This window comes from Anomaloglossus baeobatrachus, chromosome 5 (genome assembly GCF_048569485.1).
Source record: "Anomaloglossus baeobatrachus isolate aAnoBae1 chromosome 5, aAnoBae1.hap1, whole genome shotgun sequence".
Classification (NCBI taxonomy): Eukaryota; Metazoa; Chordata; class Amphibia; order Anura; family Aromobatidae; genus Anomaloglossus; species Anomaloglossus baeobatrachus.
This window is the reverse complement of record NC_134357.1, coordinates 469,556,501-469,577,042: the sequence shown is the minus strand read 5'-3', so window position 1 is coordinate 469,577,042 and position 20,542 is coordinate 469,556,501. Positions and strand designations below refer to the sequence as shown.

Below are 20,542 nucleotides of genomic sequence, written 5' to 3'. Positions count from 1 at the left end.
ATAACAGGCTTTTAGTGAAGTAAATCACTCTTTGCATTTAAAAGAAATTCAAGCAAGATCTTACCACTGTATACACATAAATACTAAAGACTTGAAAGCTCCATTTCCTGCTCTTAAAGGTGGGGTCATTACGGAGATGTGACACATAGCTCCATGTGTATGACGGTGATCAGGGTTTGCTGTGTCATCAGCATTTCACAATCGTTTCCTGTTTGTGCCCTGATCTCAGCAGGGAGCGTGACTCTGGGAGGGTAAACTGCTCCTTCTGCTGTCCAGAGATGGTAACTGCACCAGATGTACAGGAAAATAGACACTAAATATATGTGCTTCATTCCTTAAAGCCGTACAAATATGTCACAGGCCATAACAGAATAAAGACTGATTGTAGAATTTAATCAGGTATTGATTTTAACAAAATCTAGGAGCGGACAAAGACAGAAGCGGCCCCTGTGCAAGACCAATATATGAGCCCTTTGCAGCCCAATAGCTCATCATAATGCACAATTGCACCTCTTAAGCCCCTGTGCGACTGCGTAGGTTGCACCGATGTTTTTCTTTATCGTTCCTTTGGGAGACCCAGACCATGGGTGTTTAGCTTCTACCTCTGGAGGACACACAAAGTACTACACTTAAAAGTGTAGCTCCTCCCCCTGAGCTTATACACCCCCTGGTGAGCAGACCCAGCCAGTTTATCGCTTTGTGTTCAGGAGGCATACATCCACACATGCATTCTCATATGATTTTTTTCCTTTGGATCGAGATTGATGAAGTGCGGGTCCACGTCTGGACCCCCGGCATGTCCCTTCTAACCCCACTGTGTCGGCGGTGCTGTAAGGTTGATTTCCTAGGCTGGAGCCTTACATGCCGTGCTCCTTCACCATCCCTCCTGGGCTCTGGCTTGAAGTGGGAGCCAGCACAGTCTCCGTGCTTGGCAGGAGACCGGTCTCCATCCGCAGCCCTTCATGACCCTGCTGGACCGGAGCACTCATCCCCAGGGCCCTGGCCCTGCGTCTCAGCAGCTAAGTACCTGAGACTTTTATATTTCAGGGTCCCTGTACTTTATTGTTGGGGGAGAGTGTGCTTATTGTGTTTACTGACATTTCCGGCGGGTTCTCTAGCTGTCGCCTGAGAACCGCGCCGATGGCGCCTGCGCGTCGGCCGCGCCGCTCAAATTTAGGCCCCGGCTTCGCCGGAGGCCTAGTTTCTGTTTCACTGCCCTCCATGTCACTCATGCAGAGGGATAGGCTCGGCTCCTCCCGGCGGCCGTTTTGTACAGGGGAGGGACACTCCCCACTGCAGTGTGTGTCCCCTCCCCTGTAGGTCTCTATGGCCCTCCAGATCCCGCTCCTCAAGCAAGTCCCGCCCCCTCTCTTCGCTCCGGCGGCCATTTTCTCAGCGTTCTCTCAGCGCTGGTCTGCACTCTGCATCCCTGCTGAGGTGCTGTGCTTGGAGGTCCGGGCTTCGGGATCTGGAGGGCACACAACACCGCTCCAGCGGTCTGGTAAGCCACAACCAGTCTCCGGTTGTGGTCCCCTGTATATACTCTCTGGGGTTCATTCTCTGGCAGAGCCCCCACTCCAGCAGCATGTCTCACATGAGGAGCAAGGCCCTAAAGCTTTATGCTGTATGCGCTGCAGGAAGGTCCTGCTGCCTGAACCGAGCACCTTCCCACATTGTGATGCCTGCTCTAACTTGGCGGTGCCATAGCCTGGAGTCTCACCCCCAGTGGTATCTCAGGCTGCTCCTGCTCCTGTGGCTGAACCCCCGGCTTGGGGAGAATCCTTTTCTAGGTCTATCTCCCAGTCTTTTGCTGAGTCCATGGGACTTCTGTCCAGGACTTTGATGAATATGCATCAGCTCCCTTCACAGGGTGCCTCTGCTGCTAAAGGTCCCTCAGGACCAGAGCTCACAGAGGATTCATCATCAGGGCCCAGACCCCGTCCTCGTAAGAAGAGACGCAGGGTTCCCTCTCCCTCCTCCTCCCGTGGCTCTGATTCGAGAGCTGACTCGCAGGATGAGGAGGATGCCTTTACTGGGGGCTCGGAGGCTAACTCCATGTACCCCATTGATCTGTCCGAAAGTGACTCAGATCTTAGTGACTTGATTGCTTCTATTAATTTTGTACTGGATCTCAATCCGCCAGTATCAGAGGAGCAACCCTCTCTGGCAGAAAAGCACCAGTTTACCTTGCCTAAGAGAGCAAAGAGTGTGTTCTTTAACCACTCCAGTTTTCAGGCCTCTGTGACCAAGCCCAGGGCCTGTCCTGACAAACGCTTCCCAAAGCGTGGTTCTGATGACCGTTTTCCCTTTCCACCTGAGGTGGTCAAGGAGTGGGCTCACTCCCCAAAGGTAGACCCTCCGGTGTCTAGGCTCGCAGCCCGGACCGTTGTGTCGGTGGCTGATGGAACTTCCCTTAAGGATTCCACTGACCGCCAGATTGACCTTCTGGCCAAATCCGTGTATGAAGCGGCGGGGGCCTCGTTTTCTCCGACTTTTGCAGCAGTGTGGGCTCTCAAGGCCATCTCTGCTTCTCTAGAGGAGATGCATTCCCTCACCAGGGAATCTATGCCCGAAATGGATGCCTTAACTTCCCAAGCTTCGGCCTTTTTATCCTATGCCATGTCTGCCATGCTGGAGGCTTCTCACCGCACTGCGGTGGCTTCGGCTAACTCCCTCGCTATCCGCAGAATCTTGTGGCTTCGGGAGTGGAAGGCAGATGCTTCTTCAAAGAAGTACCTTGCTGGGCTCCCTTTTGCTGGGTCCCGGCTGTTCGGAGAACAGCTGGATGAAATTATTAAGGAAGCTACTGGCGGGAAGAGTACTTCCATGCCACAAACCAAAGCCAGGAAACCTGCCCAGGGTAGGAATCAGTCGAGGTTCCGCTCCTTTCGTTCCTTCAACTGGTCGTCCTCTAAGCCCTCTGCCTCGTCCGCTAATTCAGCCAAGGACCAGAAATCCAACTGGCGCCCAAAAGCGCGTCCACAGAAGACCGCAGGAGCTGCTGCCACTAAGGCAGCCTCCTCGTGACTATCTGCCCGCTCCAGCAACGTCCTTAGTCGGTGGCAGGCTCTCCCACTTTGGCGACGCTTGGTTTCAACACGTCTCCGATCAGTGGGTGAGAGATATCATCTCCCACGGCTACAGGATAGAATTCTCTTCCAGTCCGCCAAACAGATTTTTTCTCTCAACTCCCCCTTGCTCCAAGGCCGCCGCCTTCTCACAGGCCGTGGCAGCCTTGCAGGCCAATGGAGTAATTGTACCGGTTCCCGCCCGGGAACGGTTCAGAGGTTTCTACTCAAATCTCTTCCTAGTTCCCAAAAAGGACGGTACCTTCCGGACCATCCTGGATCTGAAGCTTCTCAACAAGCATGTTCAGGTGCGGCGCTTTCGCATGGAGTCTCTGCGATCAGTCATTGCCTCTATGTCCCAAGGGGATTTCCTGGCATCCATCGACATCAGAGATGCCTATCTGCATGTGCCAATTGCAGTGTCACACCAGCGTTGGCTACATTTTGCAGTAGGAGAGGATCATTTCCAATTCGTGGCTCTCCCCTTCGGGTTGGCCTCGGCCCCTCGGGTATTCACCAAGGTCATTGCAGCAGTGATTGCAGTTTTGCACCTCCAGGGGTTGGCAGTGATTCCTTACCTGGACGACCTTCTAGTCAAGGCTTCATCCAGCGCAGACTGTCAGCGGAGTGTCTCTCTCACTCTCTCCACTCTAGCTCAATTCGGGTGGCTGGTCAATCTGCCCAAATCCACTCTGACTCCGACCCAGAGTCTCACGTACCTAGGGATGCAGTTCGAGACCTTGACGGCACTTGTGAAGTTGCCCTTAGTCAAACAGCAGTCCCTCCAGCTAGCGGTGCGTTCTCTGCTGAGGCCCCGCCGTTATACCCTCAGGCGTCTGATGCAGGTGCTGGGTCAAATGGTGGCGTCCATGGAGGCTGTTCCCTTTGCCCAGTTCCATCTTCGCCCCCTGCAGTTGGATATTCTCCGCTGTTGGGACAAGCGGCCTTCCTCCTTACACAGGTTAGTGGCTCTGTCGCCACAAACCAGGAGCTCTCTTCAGTGGTGGCTTCGGCCTCTCTCCCTGTCCCAGGGGCGCTCCTTCCTGGCCCCGTCCTGGGTGATTCTCACCACGGATGCCAGCCTATCCGGCTGGGGAGCGGTATATCTCCACCACAGAGCACAGGGCACTTGGACTCCGTCCGAGTCAGCCCTTTCAATCAATGTGCTGGAAACCAGAGCCGTGCTTCTAGCTCTCCTAGCTTTTCACCACCTGTTGGCGGGCAGGCACATTCGAGTCCAGTCAGACAACGCGACAGCGGTTGCCTACATCAATCACCAAGGCGGGACACACAGCCGCCTGGCAATGTTGGAGGTACACCGCATCCTTCAATGGGCGGAGGATTCCAAGTCCACCATATCCGCAGTCCACATCCCAGGCGTGGAAAACTGGGAGGCAGATTATCTCAGCTGGCAAACCGTGGACGGTGGCGAGTGGTCCCTGCACCCGGCAGTGTTTCAGTCAATCTGCCGCAAATGGGGCACTCCGGACGTGTACCTAATGGCATCCCGTCACAACAACAAGGTTCCCGTTTACGTGGCTCGCTCCCACGACCCTCAGGCATTCGCCGCGGACGCACTGGTTCAAGACTGGTCCCAGTTTCGTCTGTCCTACGTGTTTCCCCCTCTAGCTCTCTTGCCCAGAGTTCTGCGCAAGATCAGAATGGAGGGCTGTCGAGTCATCCTCATTGCATCGGACTGGCCCAGGCGAGCTTGGTATCCAGACCTGCTCCATCTGTCCGTAGAGATGCCGTGGCATCTCCCGGACCGTCCAGACCTACTCTCACAAGGTCCGTTTTTCCGCCTGAATTCTGCGGCTCTCAAATTGACGGCGTGGCTCTTGAGTCCTGGATCTTGACTGCTTCTGGTATCCCTCCTGAAGTCATCTCCACTATGACTCGGGCCCGTAAGTCTTCCTCCGCTAAGATCTATCACAGGACTTGGAAAATTTTCCTGTCCTGGTGTCGCTCTACTGACCATCCTCTTTGGCCATTCTCCTTGCCGACCCTTCTGTCTTTTCTACAGTCCGGTCTGCAGCTAGGACTGTCCCTCAACTCTCTCAAGGGACAAGTCTCAGCTCTGTCAGTTCAGTTCCAGCGGCGTCTCGCTCGGCTGGCTCAGGTCCGCACCTTCATGCAAGGCGCGTCTCACATCATTCCGCCTTACCGGCGGCCCTTGGATCCCTGGGACCTTAATTTGGTTCTCACGGTTTTGCAGAAACCCCCCTTTGAGCCTCTTAGGGAGGTCTCTTTTCATCGTCTTTCACAGAAAGTGGTTTTTCTGGTGGCCATAACTTCCCTCAGGAGAGTCTCTGATTTGGCCGCGCTCTCTTCGGAGTCACCTTTTTAAGTTTTTCATCAAGACAAGGTGGTTCTCCGTCCGACTCCGGATTTTCTTCCTAAGGTGGTCTCTCCTTTCCACCTTAATCAGGACATTACCCTACCTTCCTTTTGTCCGGCGCCTGTTCATCGCTTTGAAAAGCGCTGCATACTCTGGATCTGGTGCGTGCGCTCCGGATCTATGTGTCTCGCACCGCTGCACTTAGGCGGTGCACTTCTCTTTTTGTGCTACCCACAGGTCGGCGCAAGGGCCTCTCTGCTTCTAAGCCGACCTTAGCCCGTTGGATTAGATCGACCATTTCGGACGCCTACCAGAGTTCTCAGGTGCCTCCCCCGCCGGTGATCAAGGCACATTCGACCAGAGCTGTTGGTGCCTCTTGGGCTTTCAGGCACCAGGCTACGGCTCAACAAGTCTGTCAGGCTGCCACTTGGACTAGCCTGCATACCTTTTCAAAGCACTACCAAGTGCATGCTCATGCTTCGGCAGATGCGAGATTGGGCAGACGCATCCTTCAGGCGGCTGTCGCCCATTTGTGAAGTTAGTTAGGTTCTGCCTACTTCTTACCTTTTTTTCGGTTTATTTCCCACCCAGGGACTGCTTTGGAACGTCCCATGGTCTGGGTCTCCCAAAGGAACGATAAAGAAAAAGAGAATTTTGTTTACTTACCGTAAATTCTTTTTCTTATAGTTCCGTATTGGGAGACCCAGCACCCTCCCTGTTGGCACTTCTTGTTCCGCGTGTTATCATCGGCTGTTGTCGTGGACAGCGTCTCCGGTTGTTCCGGCTATTGCTCTGTTCTACTTGTGGGTGGCTATTCTCCTTCAGCTTTTGCACTAAACTGGCTGGGTCTGCTCACCAGGGGGTGTATAAGCTCAGGGGGAGGAGCTACACTTTTAAGTGTAGTACTTTGTGTGTCCTCCAGAGGTAGAAGCTAAACACCCATGGTCTGGGTCTCCCAATACGGAACTATAAGAAAAAGAATTTACGGTAAGTAAACAAAATTCTCTTTTTTTCATCCCTACTGCAGTGTACAAGAAACATCCACATAAAATGTATGCAGAGATCTTCATAACCCCAGCTATATCTGGGTCAGAGTTACCCATGTACAACACTATAGTTTAGAATCTATGTAACACTGCTTAATACGTGTATCTGTTTACTGTCTTTCAGATGAATGAGATTGAAGTCTGCCCTGAATGTTATTTAGCTGCTTGCCAAAAAAGAGATAATTGGTTTTGTGAACCATGTGTGAGTATATAGTCCGTCGGTTGAGGGGCATGCTACATTCTTTCCTTCCTGTATATATCGTTAGTCACCTCTGCAGAAGTGTCCATCGTTTCTTCATTAGATGCTGTTTTATGTTAAAGGGAATCTGTCACCAGATTTGTACCCTTTAAGCTGCGGCTACCACCAGTGAGCCCTTATATACAGCATTCCAGAATACAGTGCCCAGGGTGCTCTGTATAACATATAAAAACACCTTTATTATACTCACCTAGGAGGTGTTTGGGTCCAATGGGCGCCGCTGGTCTCGGTCCGGCGCCTCTTCTCTTCATTCCATTGCCGTCCTCCTTCCCTGCTTCATGTGACTGACTTGTCCTATGTCATCCACACAGTGTCCTCCATTGCACTCCTGTGCATGCGCACTTTTCTCTGCCCTCCTGAGGGAAGATCATAGGATTGTAGTGCGCATGCACGGGCAGTCTTTGATCTTTCGCCGCACCTGTGCATTACAGTACTTAGCTCTGCCCTCAATAGGTCAGAGAAAAGTACACTTGTGCAGGAGCGCAATGGACACTCTGTGTGGATGACATAGGACAGTCATGGCGAACCTTTCACAGGCTGAGTGCCCAAACTGTAGCCCTAAACCTAATTTTTTTTCTGAAGTGCCAACATGGCAATTTAACCAATCCTATTATGTAAATAATTGATTGTAACCTTACCTTTGCAGTCTTCCCTTCTCCTCAGCAGGGGGCATCACACTCATGTGTGCTTACCGCACATTGAAGCTGAGCCCCTGCCCTTTCCAGACACAGCAGTTGGATTGATCTTTCTGGAAACAAATGCAGCCTATTAGACAGAGATTTTAGCCTGGAATGCAATCAGATGTCACCCTGTAATCCACATCTACATTTCAAAGTCTGAACATCTCGAAATCCCATAATGACATACAAGTTGCTCCCCTCCCCCTTCATTATGCATTCATGTCTCCCCTCCTGCGCCAGTTACTAGTAAACACGTCCCCCATCCTGATATATATTTCCTACATTCTGGTATACTTGTCTCCATCATGTACCCTATCCTGAAAAATGTCCCCCTTCATTGTAAATGTACCCCCATCCTGGAAAATGTTCCCCCATCCTGGCAAATGTTCCTTCCCCCATCCTGGCATGTTCTCCTCCTATCCTGGCATGTTCCCCCCATCCTGGTAAATGTACCCCATCCTGGCAAATGTACCCGATCCTGGCATGCTCCCCCATCCTGGTAAATGTACCCCATCCTGGCATGTCTCCCCAGCCTGGCATGTCTTCCTATCCTGGCATGGTTCCCCCCCATCTTGGCATGGTTTCCCCCCCCATCCTGGCATGGTTTCCCCCCCCCCCCCATCCTAACATGGTTCCCTCATCCTGGCATGGTCCACGCCCCATTTGGCATGATCCCCCCCCCCCCATCCTGGCTTGCTGCCCCATTTTGGCATGTTCCCCCATTCTGGTAAATGTACCCCATCCTGGCATGCCCCCCCCCATCCTGGTAAATGTACCCCATCCTGGCAAGTCCCCCCCCATCCTTGCACAGCAGCACACAGTGTAAAAAAAGAAACAAAATAAAAACCACTCACCTTCCAGTACCCGCTCCACCGCTGCACGCTGCTTGACACTTTGTTCCCGCACAGCCACAAGATGTCATTACGCCGGCACAGCTTACTTGTGCTCCCGATGCCTCCTAGGCAACAAAAAAGAGGAGTGTCAGAGCGAGGAGAAATGTCTCCTCTGCTCCAACGCAACTTTGAACTGCTAATGTGATCGCGCCAGCAGTTCAAAGCACTTGGATGAGGTGACAGCGTGTGTGCCGGCAGAAAGGGCTCTGTGTGTCCCAGCTGGCACACGTGCTATAGGTTCGCCATCACTGACATAGGACATGTCGTCCACATGGAGCTTGGAAGGAGGACGGCGATGGAAGGAATAGAGGAGGCGCTGGAACGAATAGAGGAGGCGCTGGGCTTAGAACGCCGACACACATCGAACTCTACCTCCCCCTAGGTGAGTATAATAAAAGGTCTATTTTATGTTATATAGAGCAGCCTGGGCTCTTATATACAGTATTCTAGAAAGCTGTATATAAGGGCTCAACGGTGGTGGCTGCAGGTTACAGGGGACAAATCTGGTGACAGGCTCCTTTTTAAATTGCAATGCCCCTCCTGACATACCAGCTGATAAATGATTAGATTGACGAGTGTGGAAGAAAATCAAAGCCAACTGAGCTATAGAAATTTTATTGCTGCCTCTCTTGTTGTTTTTTTTTTTTTTTTAATTTATTTATATATATATATATATATATATATATATATATATATATATATATATATATATATATATATATATATATATATATATATATATATATATATATATATATATATATATATACACATATATACATACATACATACATACATACATATACATATATATATATATATATATATATATATATATATATATATATTATGTATGTATGTGTATGTACATATATAATCTCTTATTTCTTTGTCGCTCCTAATTGGGAGACCCAGACAATTGGGTGTATAGCTACTGCCTCCGGAGGCCACACAAAGCATTACACTAAAAAGTGTAAGGCCCCTCCCCTTCTGGCTATACACCCCCCGTGGGATCACGGGCTGCTCAGTTTTCAAGCTTTGTGCGAAGGAGGCACACATCCATGCATAAGCTCCACTGTTTAGTCAGCAGTAGCTGCTGACTATGTCGGATGGAAGAAAAGAGGGCCCATATAGGGCCCCCAGCATGCTCCCTTCTCACCCCACTTGCGGTTTGTAAGGTTGAGGTACCTATTGCTGGTACGGAGGCTGGAGCCCACATGCTGTTTTCCTTCCCCATCCCCCCTCAGGGCTCTGGGTGAAGTGGGATCTTACCGGTCTCCAGGCACTGAGACCGGGCTCCATCCACAGACCCAGAGAACCTGCTGGATTTGGAGCTGGGTATCCTCAGGGACAGGGCCCTGCGACATTAAGGTACTCTGTGTCCCCGTACACATCGCGCATACACGCACCAGCATTGCTGGGAGTGTTAGTGCGCCGGGGACAACAGCGCGGAGCGCTTGTGCTATTATTCACTGCAGCTTTGCTGAGTGAATTTATGTATTGGGAACTGCCGCGCCGGCCGCTGCTGGGTGTTTTACACTGTGGCGCGGCTGGGACTTGTGGTGCGCCGGGGACTTCCGCGCCGGCCGTGCACATAGGACGGCCGCGCTTATTACTCGAGTCCCCGGCTTTGCGGCCTAGTTTTCCTTTCGTTCCCGCCCCCAGCCCTGCCAGTCAGGGACGGGGCGGGACGCTGTACAGTAAGTCAGCGCAGGGAGCTGGAGTCTGCTTTGCATTCTCCAGCCCCCTTCACTAGACTCAGTGGGACGCCGGGTTCCCGCTCTTGTCTCGGGCACGCCCTCGGCCCGCCCCTCTTCTCTGGACGCCGGCAGCCATTCCGGCACGCAGAGCGGGAAAACGGAGACAAGCGCTGAGCTAGCAGTCACAGGAGGCGCCACACACCTGCTTTTGTGCGGGCGGTAAGCGGCAGCTGCAGTGCTGACCCACTAATGCCGAAGTCTCCTGCTGTACTTTTGTAAAGTCGCTATTCAGGATGCAGGCCTAGAAACAGCAGCTAAAAAGCAGCGGTGCTAAAGCACAGACTTTCTATGCTGCTTGTCTTGCATGTGCTGAAGTGTCATGTGTCCTTTGGGCTTGTATGCTATACATGGCACTGTAATGGCTATTCTAGATGGCTAGCCAGCGGCAGCAAACAGCAAGGGTGCCTAGGCACAAGCTTTCAATGCTGCTTGGATTGCATGTGCTGCAGTGTTTATTTTCATGCGTGTATGCTATACATTCACTGTATGTAGCTATTCTTGGCTAATGCTCCTGAATAACTAGACAACAGCAGCAGAAAAGCAGAGGTGCCAAGGCACAGGCTTTCTAAGCTGCTTGTACTACATATGCTGAAGTGTTTATTTGTACTTCATGCTTGTATGCTTTCACTGTAAGGTCGCTATTCTTAGCTAATGTTCCTAGATGGCTAGACAACAACAGCAAAAAAGCAGGGGTGCCAAGGCACAGGCTTTCTATGCTGCTTGTACTGCACGTGATACGGTTCCAGGGCCCCCAGTATGTGCAATTGCTCAACCGGGGTCTCCGCTACAGGTAGCCAAAAGACCACCTGTGATTCCTGTCCATGGACAGGGATGGAGTTGCAGTTTCCGCTGCTATATTGTCTGTGATTATGACTAATAGCTTACAGACTTTGCAGTCCAGACAGACCTTGGCCAAGGTTGATTCAATGCCCCTGGCCACCCTGACTTGGAATAAATCAGGGTTCCAGGGGGGTCCCATACATCCCAGGGTGCAGGCTCTGACACGGACGACAGTCCCAGACGGCCTAAGCGAGCTCCATGGAAACGGCCCTCGACTTCATCACTGGTCAGGGTCACCACAGGAGTACTCTCTGTATCAGGGGACAGACGTAGCTGTTCAGGACTCTGATCTTGAGACCGCTCTCAATCCGGATGCACCGGATGGTGACGCTATAGTGAATAATCTTATAGCGTCCATCAATGGAAAGTTGGGTATTTCCCTCTCAACTCCTCCAGTGGAGGAGTCAGCTTCACAGCAGGATAAATCCCTCTTTCAGTATCTCAAGTGTATATTGAGTATTTTTCTGGTCACTCTGACTCCAGAGAAGCAGTCCAGAATCTCCACGCTTATCCCGATAACAGTTTCTCCAACCGTATTTAGGATACGCCGTGTCTCTTCCCCCCTGACGTGGTCAAGCGCTAGACCCAGTGTCCAAAGGTGGATCCCCCAATCTCCAGGCTTGCGGCTAGATCTATAGTTGCAGTGGAAGATGGGACTTCACTTAAACATGCCATTGACAGACAGATAGACCTCTCGTTGCAATCTGTCTATGAAGCTATCGGCGGATCGGTTGCTCCGGCATTCGCAGCCGTAGAGGCACTCCAAGCTATTTCAGCTAGTATTGCGCAGGGGGACGCTGTCACATGTACATCTTGGCCGCAGTAGCGTCCTTAACCTCGCAATGTCGGCATTGCGACTCAAGCTGTTAATGCTGTCCTGGACGCTACGAGCCGTACGTCAGTGGCGTCCGCCAACTCCGTGTTTTTACGCAGAGCCTAGTGGTTAAGGGATTGGAGCAGATGCTGCTTCCAAAAAAGTGCTTAACCAGGTTGCCGTTATCTGGTGACAGACTGTTTAGTGAGTGGTTGGATGTAATCATTCAACCGTACAAGGGTTCGGATTCTTCCTTACCCCGGCCCACATCAAACAAAACCCAACAGGTGAATGGACAGTCGAGGTTTCGGTCCTTCCCAGGCTCGGGCAGGTCCCAGTGGTCCTCGTCCAAAAGGACGCAAAAGGCTCAGAGGGGCGCAGATTCCTGGCGGGCTCCATCACGCCCGGGGAACGCAGCAGGAGGAACCGCTACCACGGCGTTTTCCTCATGACTTTCAGCCCTCTCACTCCGCGTCCCCGATCGGTCGCAGACTCCCCCGCTTTAGCGACACTTACCTGCCACAGGTCAAAGGCCGGTGGATGAGAGACAGTTTGTCCCAAAACTTCCTCACCGGCCGAGCCGAGGCTCTTCTGAAGGCAGAAAGAGTAGTAATCCCTGTTCCTCCTCAGGAACAAGATACGCTTTTTACTCCGATCTGGTCGTAGTGGCAACATAAAACGGCTCACCTAGCACGTGAAAACCAGGCGGTTCCGGACGGAATCCCTCCGCTCCGTCATTGCCTCAATGTCTCAAAGAGATTTCCTAGCATCAATAGACATCAGGATGCTTATCTCAACGTGCCGATTGCTCCAGGACACCGGCGTTTGCTACCATTCGTTATTGAAGACGAGCATCTTCAGTTCGTAGCCCTACCCTTCGGTCTGGCGACAGCCCCATGGGTTTTCACCGACTTCACGGCAGCAGTGTGAGCAGTCCCGCACTCTCAGGGTCACTCTGTGATCCCTTATTTAGGCGACCTACTTGTCAAGGCCCTCTCTTAAGAGGCATGCCAACACAGCCTGAACATGGCGCTGGAGACTTTCCAGGGTTTCGGGTGGGTCTTCAACTTTTCAAAGTTAAACCCAATCGCTGGCATATCTTGGCAAGGAGTTTTCACACTCTCTCAGCGATAGTGAAGCGTCCGCTGGACAAACAGCGTTCACTACAGACGGGGGTGCAGTCTCTCTTTCAAGGAGACGCCTCATCCAGAGGCAGTCCCTTTCACGCAGTTTCATCTGCGTCCACTTCAATGGAACATTCTTCGCTAATGGGAGGAGTAGTCGACGTCCCTACACAGGAACGTCCCTCTTTCTCAGACGATCAAGAACTCTCTTCAGAGGAGTCCACTCTTCAGATCAATTGTCTGGAGCTCTGGGCAGTGTATATTGCTCTACAAGCCTTCCTGCAGTGGCTGGAAAGCAAACAGATCCGAATTCAGTCGGACAATCCACAGCGGTGGCATACATCAACCACCAAGGCGGACTACGCAGTCGGCGAGACTTCCAGGAAGTTCGCCGGATTCTGCTGTGGGTGGCAGACAGAGCATACACCATATCCGCAGTTACCAGGGCGTGGACGCAGCAGAATGGTCTCTGCACCCGGACGGGTGTCAAGAATCGGCACAATAGCAAGGTCCCGATTTTCATTGCGATCAAAGAGCTCTGGCGACAGGCATCTCACGGTCGGACAACCGTGGGCACTACCAGACCGGCCAGACTTACTGTTCCAAGGGCCGTTTTTTCCATCGGAATTCTACGGCCCTGAACCTACTGTGTGGCCATTGAGTCCTGGATCCTGGTGTCCTCAGGATTATCCCAAGGGGTCGTTGCCACTATGAGTCAGGCTAGGAAGCCCACGTCTGCTAAGATCTACCACGGACGTGGAAGATTTTCTTATACTGGTGCTCTGTACAAGGAGTGTCCCCCGGGCCATTGGCATTGCCTACTCTTCTTTCCTTCCTGCTATTTCGGTTGGAAAAGGGCTTGTCGCTCGGCTTCCTTAAAGGGCAAGGCTTGGCGCTATTGGTGTTTTTTTCAGAGGCGTCTAGCACGACTTCCTCAGGTACGCACGTTCCTGCAGGGGGTTTGTCATATCGTCCCCCCGTACAAGCGGCCGTTAGATCCATGGGATCTGAACAGGGTACTACTTGCTCTCCAGAAGCCGCCTTTCGAGCCTCTGACGAATGTTTCACCTTCTCGACTATCTCAGAAAGTGGCCTTTCTGGTAGCGATCACGTCTCTTCGGACAGTGTCTGAGCTAGCAGCACTGTCATCCAAGGCTCCCTTCCTGGTGTTCCACCAGGACAAGGTAGTGTTGCGCCTCATTCAGGAGTTTCTCCCTAAGGTAGTATCCTCGTTTCATATTAATCAGGATATCTCCTTACCTTCCTTTTGTCCTCATCCGGTTCATCGGTATGAAAAGGACTTACATTTGTTAGATCTAGTGAGACCACTCAGAATCTACATTTCCCGCACGGCGCCTTTGCGCCGCTCGGATACACTCTTTGTCCTTGTCGCTGGTAAGCGCAAAGGGTCGCAGGCTTCCAAATCCACCCTGGCTCGATAGATCAAAGAACCAATTCTTGAAGCCTACCGTTCTGCTAGGCTTCCGGTTCCATCACGGCTGAACGCCCATTCAACCAGAGCCGTGGGTACGTCCTGGGCATTACGTCACCAGGCTACGGCTCAACAGATGTGCCAGGCAGCTACCTGGTAGAGTCTGCACACTTTCACCATACATTATCAGGTGCATGCCTACGCTTCGGCGAACGCCGGCCTAGGTAGAGGAGTCCTGCAGACGGCAGTTGCCTCCTCGTAAGGGAGAGCTGTTTTGCAGCTCTAACATGAGGTATTAAGTTACCCACCCAGGGACAGCTTTTGGACGTCCCAATTGTCTGGGTCTCCCAATTAGGAGCGACAAAGAAGAAGGGAATTTTGTTACTTACCGTAAATTCCTTTTCTTCTAGCTCCAATTGGGAGACCCAGCACCCGCCCTGTTGTCCTTCGGGATTTTTGGTTTTTTTGCGGGTATACATGTTGTTCATGTTGAACGGTTTTCAGTTCTCCGATGTTATTCGGAGTGAATTTGTTTAAACCAGTTATTGGCTTTCCTCCTTCTTGCTTTAGCACTAAAACTGAGCAGCCCGTGATCCCACGGGGGGTGTATAGCCAGAAGGGGAGGGGCCTTACACTTTTTAGTGTAATGCTTTGTGTGGCCTCCGGAGGCAGTAGCTATACACCCAATTGTCTGGGTCTCCCAATTGGAGCTAGAAGAAAAGGAATTTACGGTAAGTAACAAAATTCCCTTCTTTGTCTGTCTGTCTTGCTCCAAAATTACGTCATTGCAGTGACGCATTGGCTGCTCGCCTCCGCACACATTGGCCGCTCGGCCCCGCCCCCGTACACATTGCCCTCTTGGCCCCGCCCCCCACACACATTGGGCACCTATCCACCTCCCCCCCAGGACTACTCCTCCTATTATACTCCTCTCCCCTCAGGACGACTCCTCCTATTATACTCCTCCCCCCAGGACTACTCCTCCTATTATACTCCTCTCTGAGGGGTGCGCAGCATGGGGGATGGAGCACGATGGGGGGTGTGCAGCATGGGGGGATGAAGCACGATGGGGGTGCGCAGCATGGGGGGATGAAGCACGATAGGGGGTGCGCAGCATGGGGGGATGAAGCACGATGGGGGGGTGCGCAGCATGGGGGGATGAAGCATGATGGGGTGTGCAGCATGGGGGATGGAGCATGATGGTGGTGCGCAGCATGGGGGATAGAGCACGATGGGGGTGCACACCTCCCCCCAAAACGCACACACACCGCCACACTCACACTGGGAACCACAAACACTGCCCTACACAGACACCCACACACACAGACAACGCCGCACACACACAACACCCAACACACAAACACCGTGGCACACACAAATATACGCACACACCGCACAACACACACACCCTGCACAAAACATACCTCCAAAACACACACACGCACCCCACACACACACACCCACCACACACACACACCCACCACACACACACACACATCACACACACACAGCCATCACACACACACACCGCGCAACACACACAACGCTGCAGACACACAGCGCTCCACAAACAACGCAACACACAAACACCGCTCTCACACACCCCCACACCCAGACAACACCCAGAACATTTACAGCGCCCTACACAATAATAATAATTATAATGGGAATCTGTCAGCAGGATTTCACCCTTTCTACTTCCTGTTGGGCGCATGGCCATTAGTGGCAGCAGACTGACCCATACCTTATCTTTTGTATAGAAGCTTTCTGAGCTGCTAGTCTGAGCATGCTCTGACAAGGGCTAATGTCATTGAAAGGGGAGGAGGTGAGCTGTGACATCACCAATTGTGAATGGTGGATTCTGTGAAATCTGTATATAGAGGTGAAAACCCATTCTTTTTAAGGCCTCCTTCACTCAAGTAAAAAAAAAATATATATATTTTTATGTTTTTAAATGCATTTTTAGTGACACATTATTTGATTAGTGTCAGTTTGTACACGTGGACGCCGCTTCAGCCTCTCTCCTTGCCACTGATGCCAGTCCCGGATCTCCCCTGGAGGCGTCCTCTCACCTCACACTGTGATCCTGTCAACCCTTCACCCACGAGCATACTCTGCAAAAACGTGTGGAACCTTACCATTATTTGCGAACCTCCGGTTGTCCTCCGAGTTTCGTATTTCCTTACTCTGACCAGTGATGCAACAACCTTGAGAAAGGCTCTATGCCGAAACGTTGGTGCTGTTGCTTTGGTTAGGTTCCTTTTGCAGTGTATTAGTCAATAAATTCACTTTCTTTGTCGCTCCATTGGGAGACCCAGACAATTGGGTGTATAGCTTCTGCCTCCGGAGGCCACACAAAGTATTACACTTTAAAAAGTGTAACCCCTCCCCTCTGCCTATACACCCTCCCGTGCATCACGGGCTCCTCAGTTTTATGCTTTGTGTGGAAGGAGGCACACATCCACTCATGAATCTCAGATTAGTTATATCGGTTGGAAGAAAAGTGGGCCCCCACGGGGCCCCCGGCATGTTCCCTTCTCACCCCACTATGTCGGCGGTGCTGTTAAGGTTGAGGTACCCATTGCGGGTACAAAGGCCGGAGCCTCATGCCGTCTCCTTCACCATCCCTTAGCGGCTCTGGGAGAAGTGGGATCCTGAGCGGTCATCCATCCACTGGGACCGTGCTCCCTCCGCAGCCCCTGAGGGAATCTGTCGGACAGGAGTTTATTTATCCTCAGGGACCGGGCCCTGCATCACTAAGGTACTCTGTATCCCCATGGGGGATGTGCATGGAGCGCCTTTATCCCGGACGCTGCAGCAGCTTCTTATTTGTGACGGCCGGCGGACTTCCGCGCCTGTTTGTCGGCCGCGGTCTTAAATTTAGTCCCCGGCTTCAATTGCGGCCTAGTAGCAAAACTCCCGCCCCCGGGCCTGTCTATCAGGGGTAAGGGCGGGACGGCCGGCCTGACGTCGGCTGTGAGGGCCGGAGCATCCTGTATGTTTTCTCCCCCCTCACTGATCACTGTGGGGACTCCAGATTCCTGCACTTTTTTCTAACGCCGCCCACGGCTCCACTCCTCCCCTGAGAGCTCCGGCAGCCATTTCTTTGGCATTCTGCCTGTGAAGGATTTCCTGGAAAAAGCTCTGCAACGCTGGGAGACCTAAGGCAGGGAATCTGGAGGACACACACTCCGCTTCTTAGCGGTCGGTAAGCCACACCGGTCACCCGGTGCTGGTCCCCTTAGGGTGCCGGATTAGATACTATATATATTTATATATTTCTGTTCGGTCGGGCTGTATAACCTTCCCATATACCCTCAGTGATCACTCTCCTAGGAGACAACAGCATGTCGTCCACATGGAGCAAGGGTGCCAAGGCACAGGGTTATTTTGCGACCTGTACCTCTTGTGCGGCTAAGTTACCTGCGGGTTCCACCTACCCTCACTGTGAGCAATGCTCAACCCCTGTTTTGCTTCCTCATCCTGAGCCTCGGTCACTAGTGGGCCCCTCGGCTCAGGTAGAACCCCTTGCTCCCCCTGTTCCAGGCGGCAGGGACAGAGTTTGCAGTTTTTTGCTGAAAAACTCTCTGAGTCACTCTCACAATCCATGGCTCAGTCTATGGACAAATGGTCTGCCAAGCTGCTTGAAGCTTTACAGTCCAGACCGGTCCTTACACAAGCCCCGGGCCCTGTTGGATCTTCACCTCCAGGCCCCTCTCTCTCCGCGCCGCAGCACGTTCCCAGGGGGGACCCTAGGTCTCACGTGGAGGAATCCGGCCCGGACCACAGTCCCAGACCGGCTAAGCGGGCTCGCTGGGAATTTTCCCCGACTTCTTCACGCTGCTCGGGTTCCCAGCGTGAGGACTCTCTGGAGGACGAGGCGGACGTCGCAGCTCAGGGCTCTGACACTGACGTTGCTCTCAATCTTGATACACCTGAACGGGACGCCATAGTAAATGACCTTATCTCGTCCATCAACCAGGTGTTAGATATCTCTCCCCCGCCGCCACCGGTAGAGGAGTCGACTTCTCAGCAGGAGAAACACCAGTTTCGGTTCCCTAAACGTACACGGAGTGCGCTTTTCGATCACTCTAACTTCAGAGATGCTGTCCAGAAGCCCAGAGCGGTTCCGGACAAGCGCTTTACTAAGCGCCTTACTGACACACGTTACCCCTTCCCCTCTGACGTGGTTAAGGGTTGGACTCAATGTCCCAAGGTGGATCCCCCAGGCTCTAGATTGGCGGCTAGATCTGTGGTATCGGTTGCAGATGGATCATCGCTAAAGGATGCCACTGACAGGCAGATAGAGCTCCTGGTAAAGTCCATCTATGAAGCCACGGGCGTGTCTTTTGCCCCGGCCTGTGCAGCCGTGTGGGCACTACAAGCTATCTCAGCTTGTCTGACTGAGATTAATGCGGTCACACGTAATTCTGCTCCGCAGGTTGCGTCTTTGACTTCTCAGGCGTCAGCTTTTTCTTCCTACGCCATGAACGCAGTTTTAGACTCTGCTAGCCGTACAGCGGTGGCATCCGCTAACTCTGTGGCAGTCCGCAGGGCCATGTGGCTGCGCGAATGGAAGGCAGACTCGGCTTCCAAGAGGTTCTTTAGCGAGCCGATGCACTTTTTCAGGCGGTGAACGCTCTGAAGACAGAAGGAGTTGTGATCCCTGTTCCCCTCCAGGAACATGGTCGTGGCTTTTACTCCAACTTGTTTGTGGTGCCAAAGAAGGACGGCTCGTTCCGTCCCGTTCTGGACCTCAAACTGCTCAACAGACATGTGAGCACCAGACGGTTTCGGATGGAGTCTCTCCGCTCTGTCATCGCTTCGATGTCACAAGGAGACTTCCTAGCATCAATCGACATCAAGGATGCTTATCTCCATGTGCCGATCGCACCCGAACATCAACGCTTTTTGCGTTTCGCCATTGGGGACGAACACCTTCAGTTCGTGGCATTGCCTTTCGGCCTGGCGACAGCCCCACGGGTGTTCACCAAGGTCATGGCATCTGTTGTGGCGGTCCTACACTCTCAGGGCCACTCGGTGATTCCCTACTTAGACGATCTTCTGGTCAGGGCACCCTCTCAGATGGCGTGTCAAAACAGCCTTTCCGTCGCTCTGGCGACTCTCCAGCAGTTCGGGTGGATCATCAACTTCCCAAAATCCAAGTTGACACCGACCCAATCACTGACGTACCTTGGGATAGAGTTTCATACTCAGTCAGCAGTAGTCATGCTACCGCTGGACAAGCAGCTTTCGCTGCAGGCAGGGGTGCAATCTCTTCTTCGGGGTCAGTCACACCCCTTGAGGCGCCTCATGCACTTCCTGGGGAAGATGGTGGCAGCGATGGAGGCAGTGCCCTTTGCGCAATTCCATCTGCGGCCACTCCAGTGGGACATTCTCCGCAAATGGGACAGGAGGTCGACTTCACTCGACAGAAACGTCTCTTTTTCCCTTGCAACCAAGACGTCACTTCAGTGGTGGCTCCTTCCCAACTCTCTATCGCAGGGAAAATCCTTAAGCCTTCCAGGAAGTCCGACGAATTCTGCAGTGGGTGGAAGCCACAGTTTCCACCATCTCCGCAGTTCACATCCCGGGCGTAGAAAACTGGGAAGCAGATTTTCTCAGTCGACAGGGCATGGACGCGGGGGAATGGTCTCTTCACCCAGACGTGTTTCGAGAGATCTGTCGCCGCTGGGGAACGCCGGACGTCGATCTCATGGCGTCACGGCACAACAACAAAGTCCCGGCATTCATGGCCCGGTCTCAAGATCACAGAGCTCTGGCGGCGGACGCATTAGTTCAGGATTGGTCGCAGTTTCGACTGCCCTATGTATTTCCTCCTCTGGCGATGCTGCCCAGAGTGCTGCGCAAGATCAGGTCCGACTGTCGTCGCGCCATTCTCGTCGCCCCAGATTGGCCGAGGCGGTCGTGGTACACGGATCTGTGGCATCTCACGGTGGGTCAACCGTGGGCGCTCCCAGACTTGCTGTCTCAAGGGCCGTTTTTTCCATCTGAATTCTGCGGCCCTCAACCTGACTGTGTGGCCATTGAGTCCTGGCTCCTAGCGTCCTCAGGGTTATCTCAAGATGTCATTGCCACCATGAGACAGGCCAGGAAATCTATGTCCGCCAAGATCTATCACAGGTCTTGGAGGATCTTCTTATCCTGGTGCTCTGATAAGGGTTTTTTCTCCCTGGCCCTTTGCCTTACCCACCTTTCTTTCATTCCTTCAATCCGGAATGGACAAGGGTTTGTCTCTCGGCTCTCTCAAGGGACAAGTATCGGCGC

At 52.5% G+C, this 20,542-nt stretch overlaps 1 protein-coding gene across 10 annotated transcripts in view; it reads left to right on the top strand.

The window, feature by feature from the left end:
* Positions 1-20,542, top strand: part of ZMYND8 (zinc finger MYND-type containing 8) — a 163,713-nt gene that overhangs the window by 82,717 nt on the left and 60,454 nt on the right. For all 10 annotated transcript variants that reach the window (XM_075350625.1, XM_075350623.1, XM_075350621.1 and 7 more), the window contains one exon: positions 6,577-6,654. In XM_075350625.1, coding sequence (XP_075206740.1) covers positions 6,577-6,654 — 78 coding nt within the window. The remainder of the gene's footprint in view (positions 1-6,576; positions 6,655-20,542) is intronic.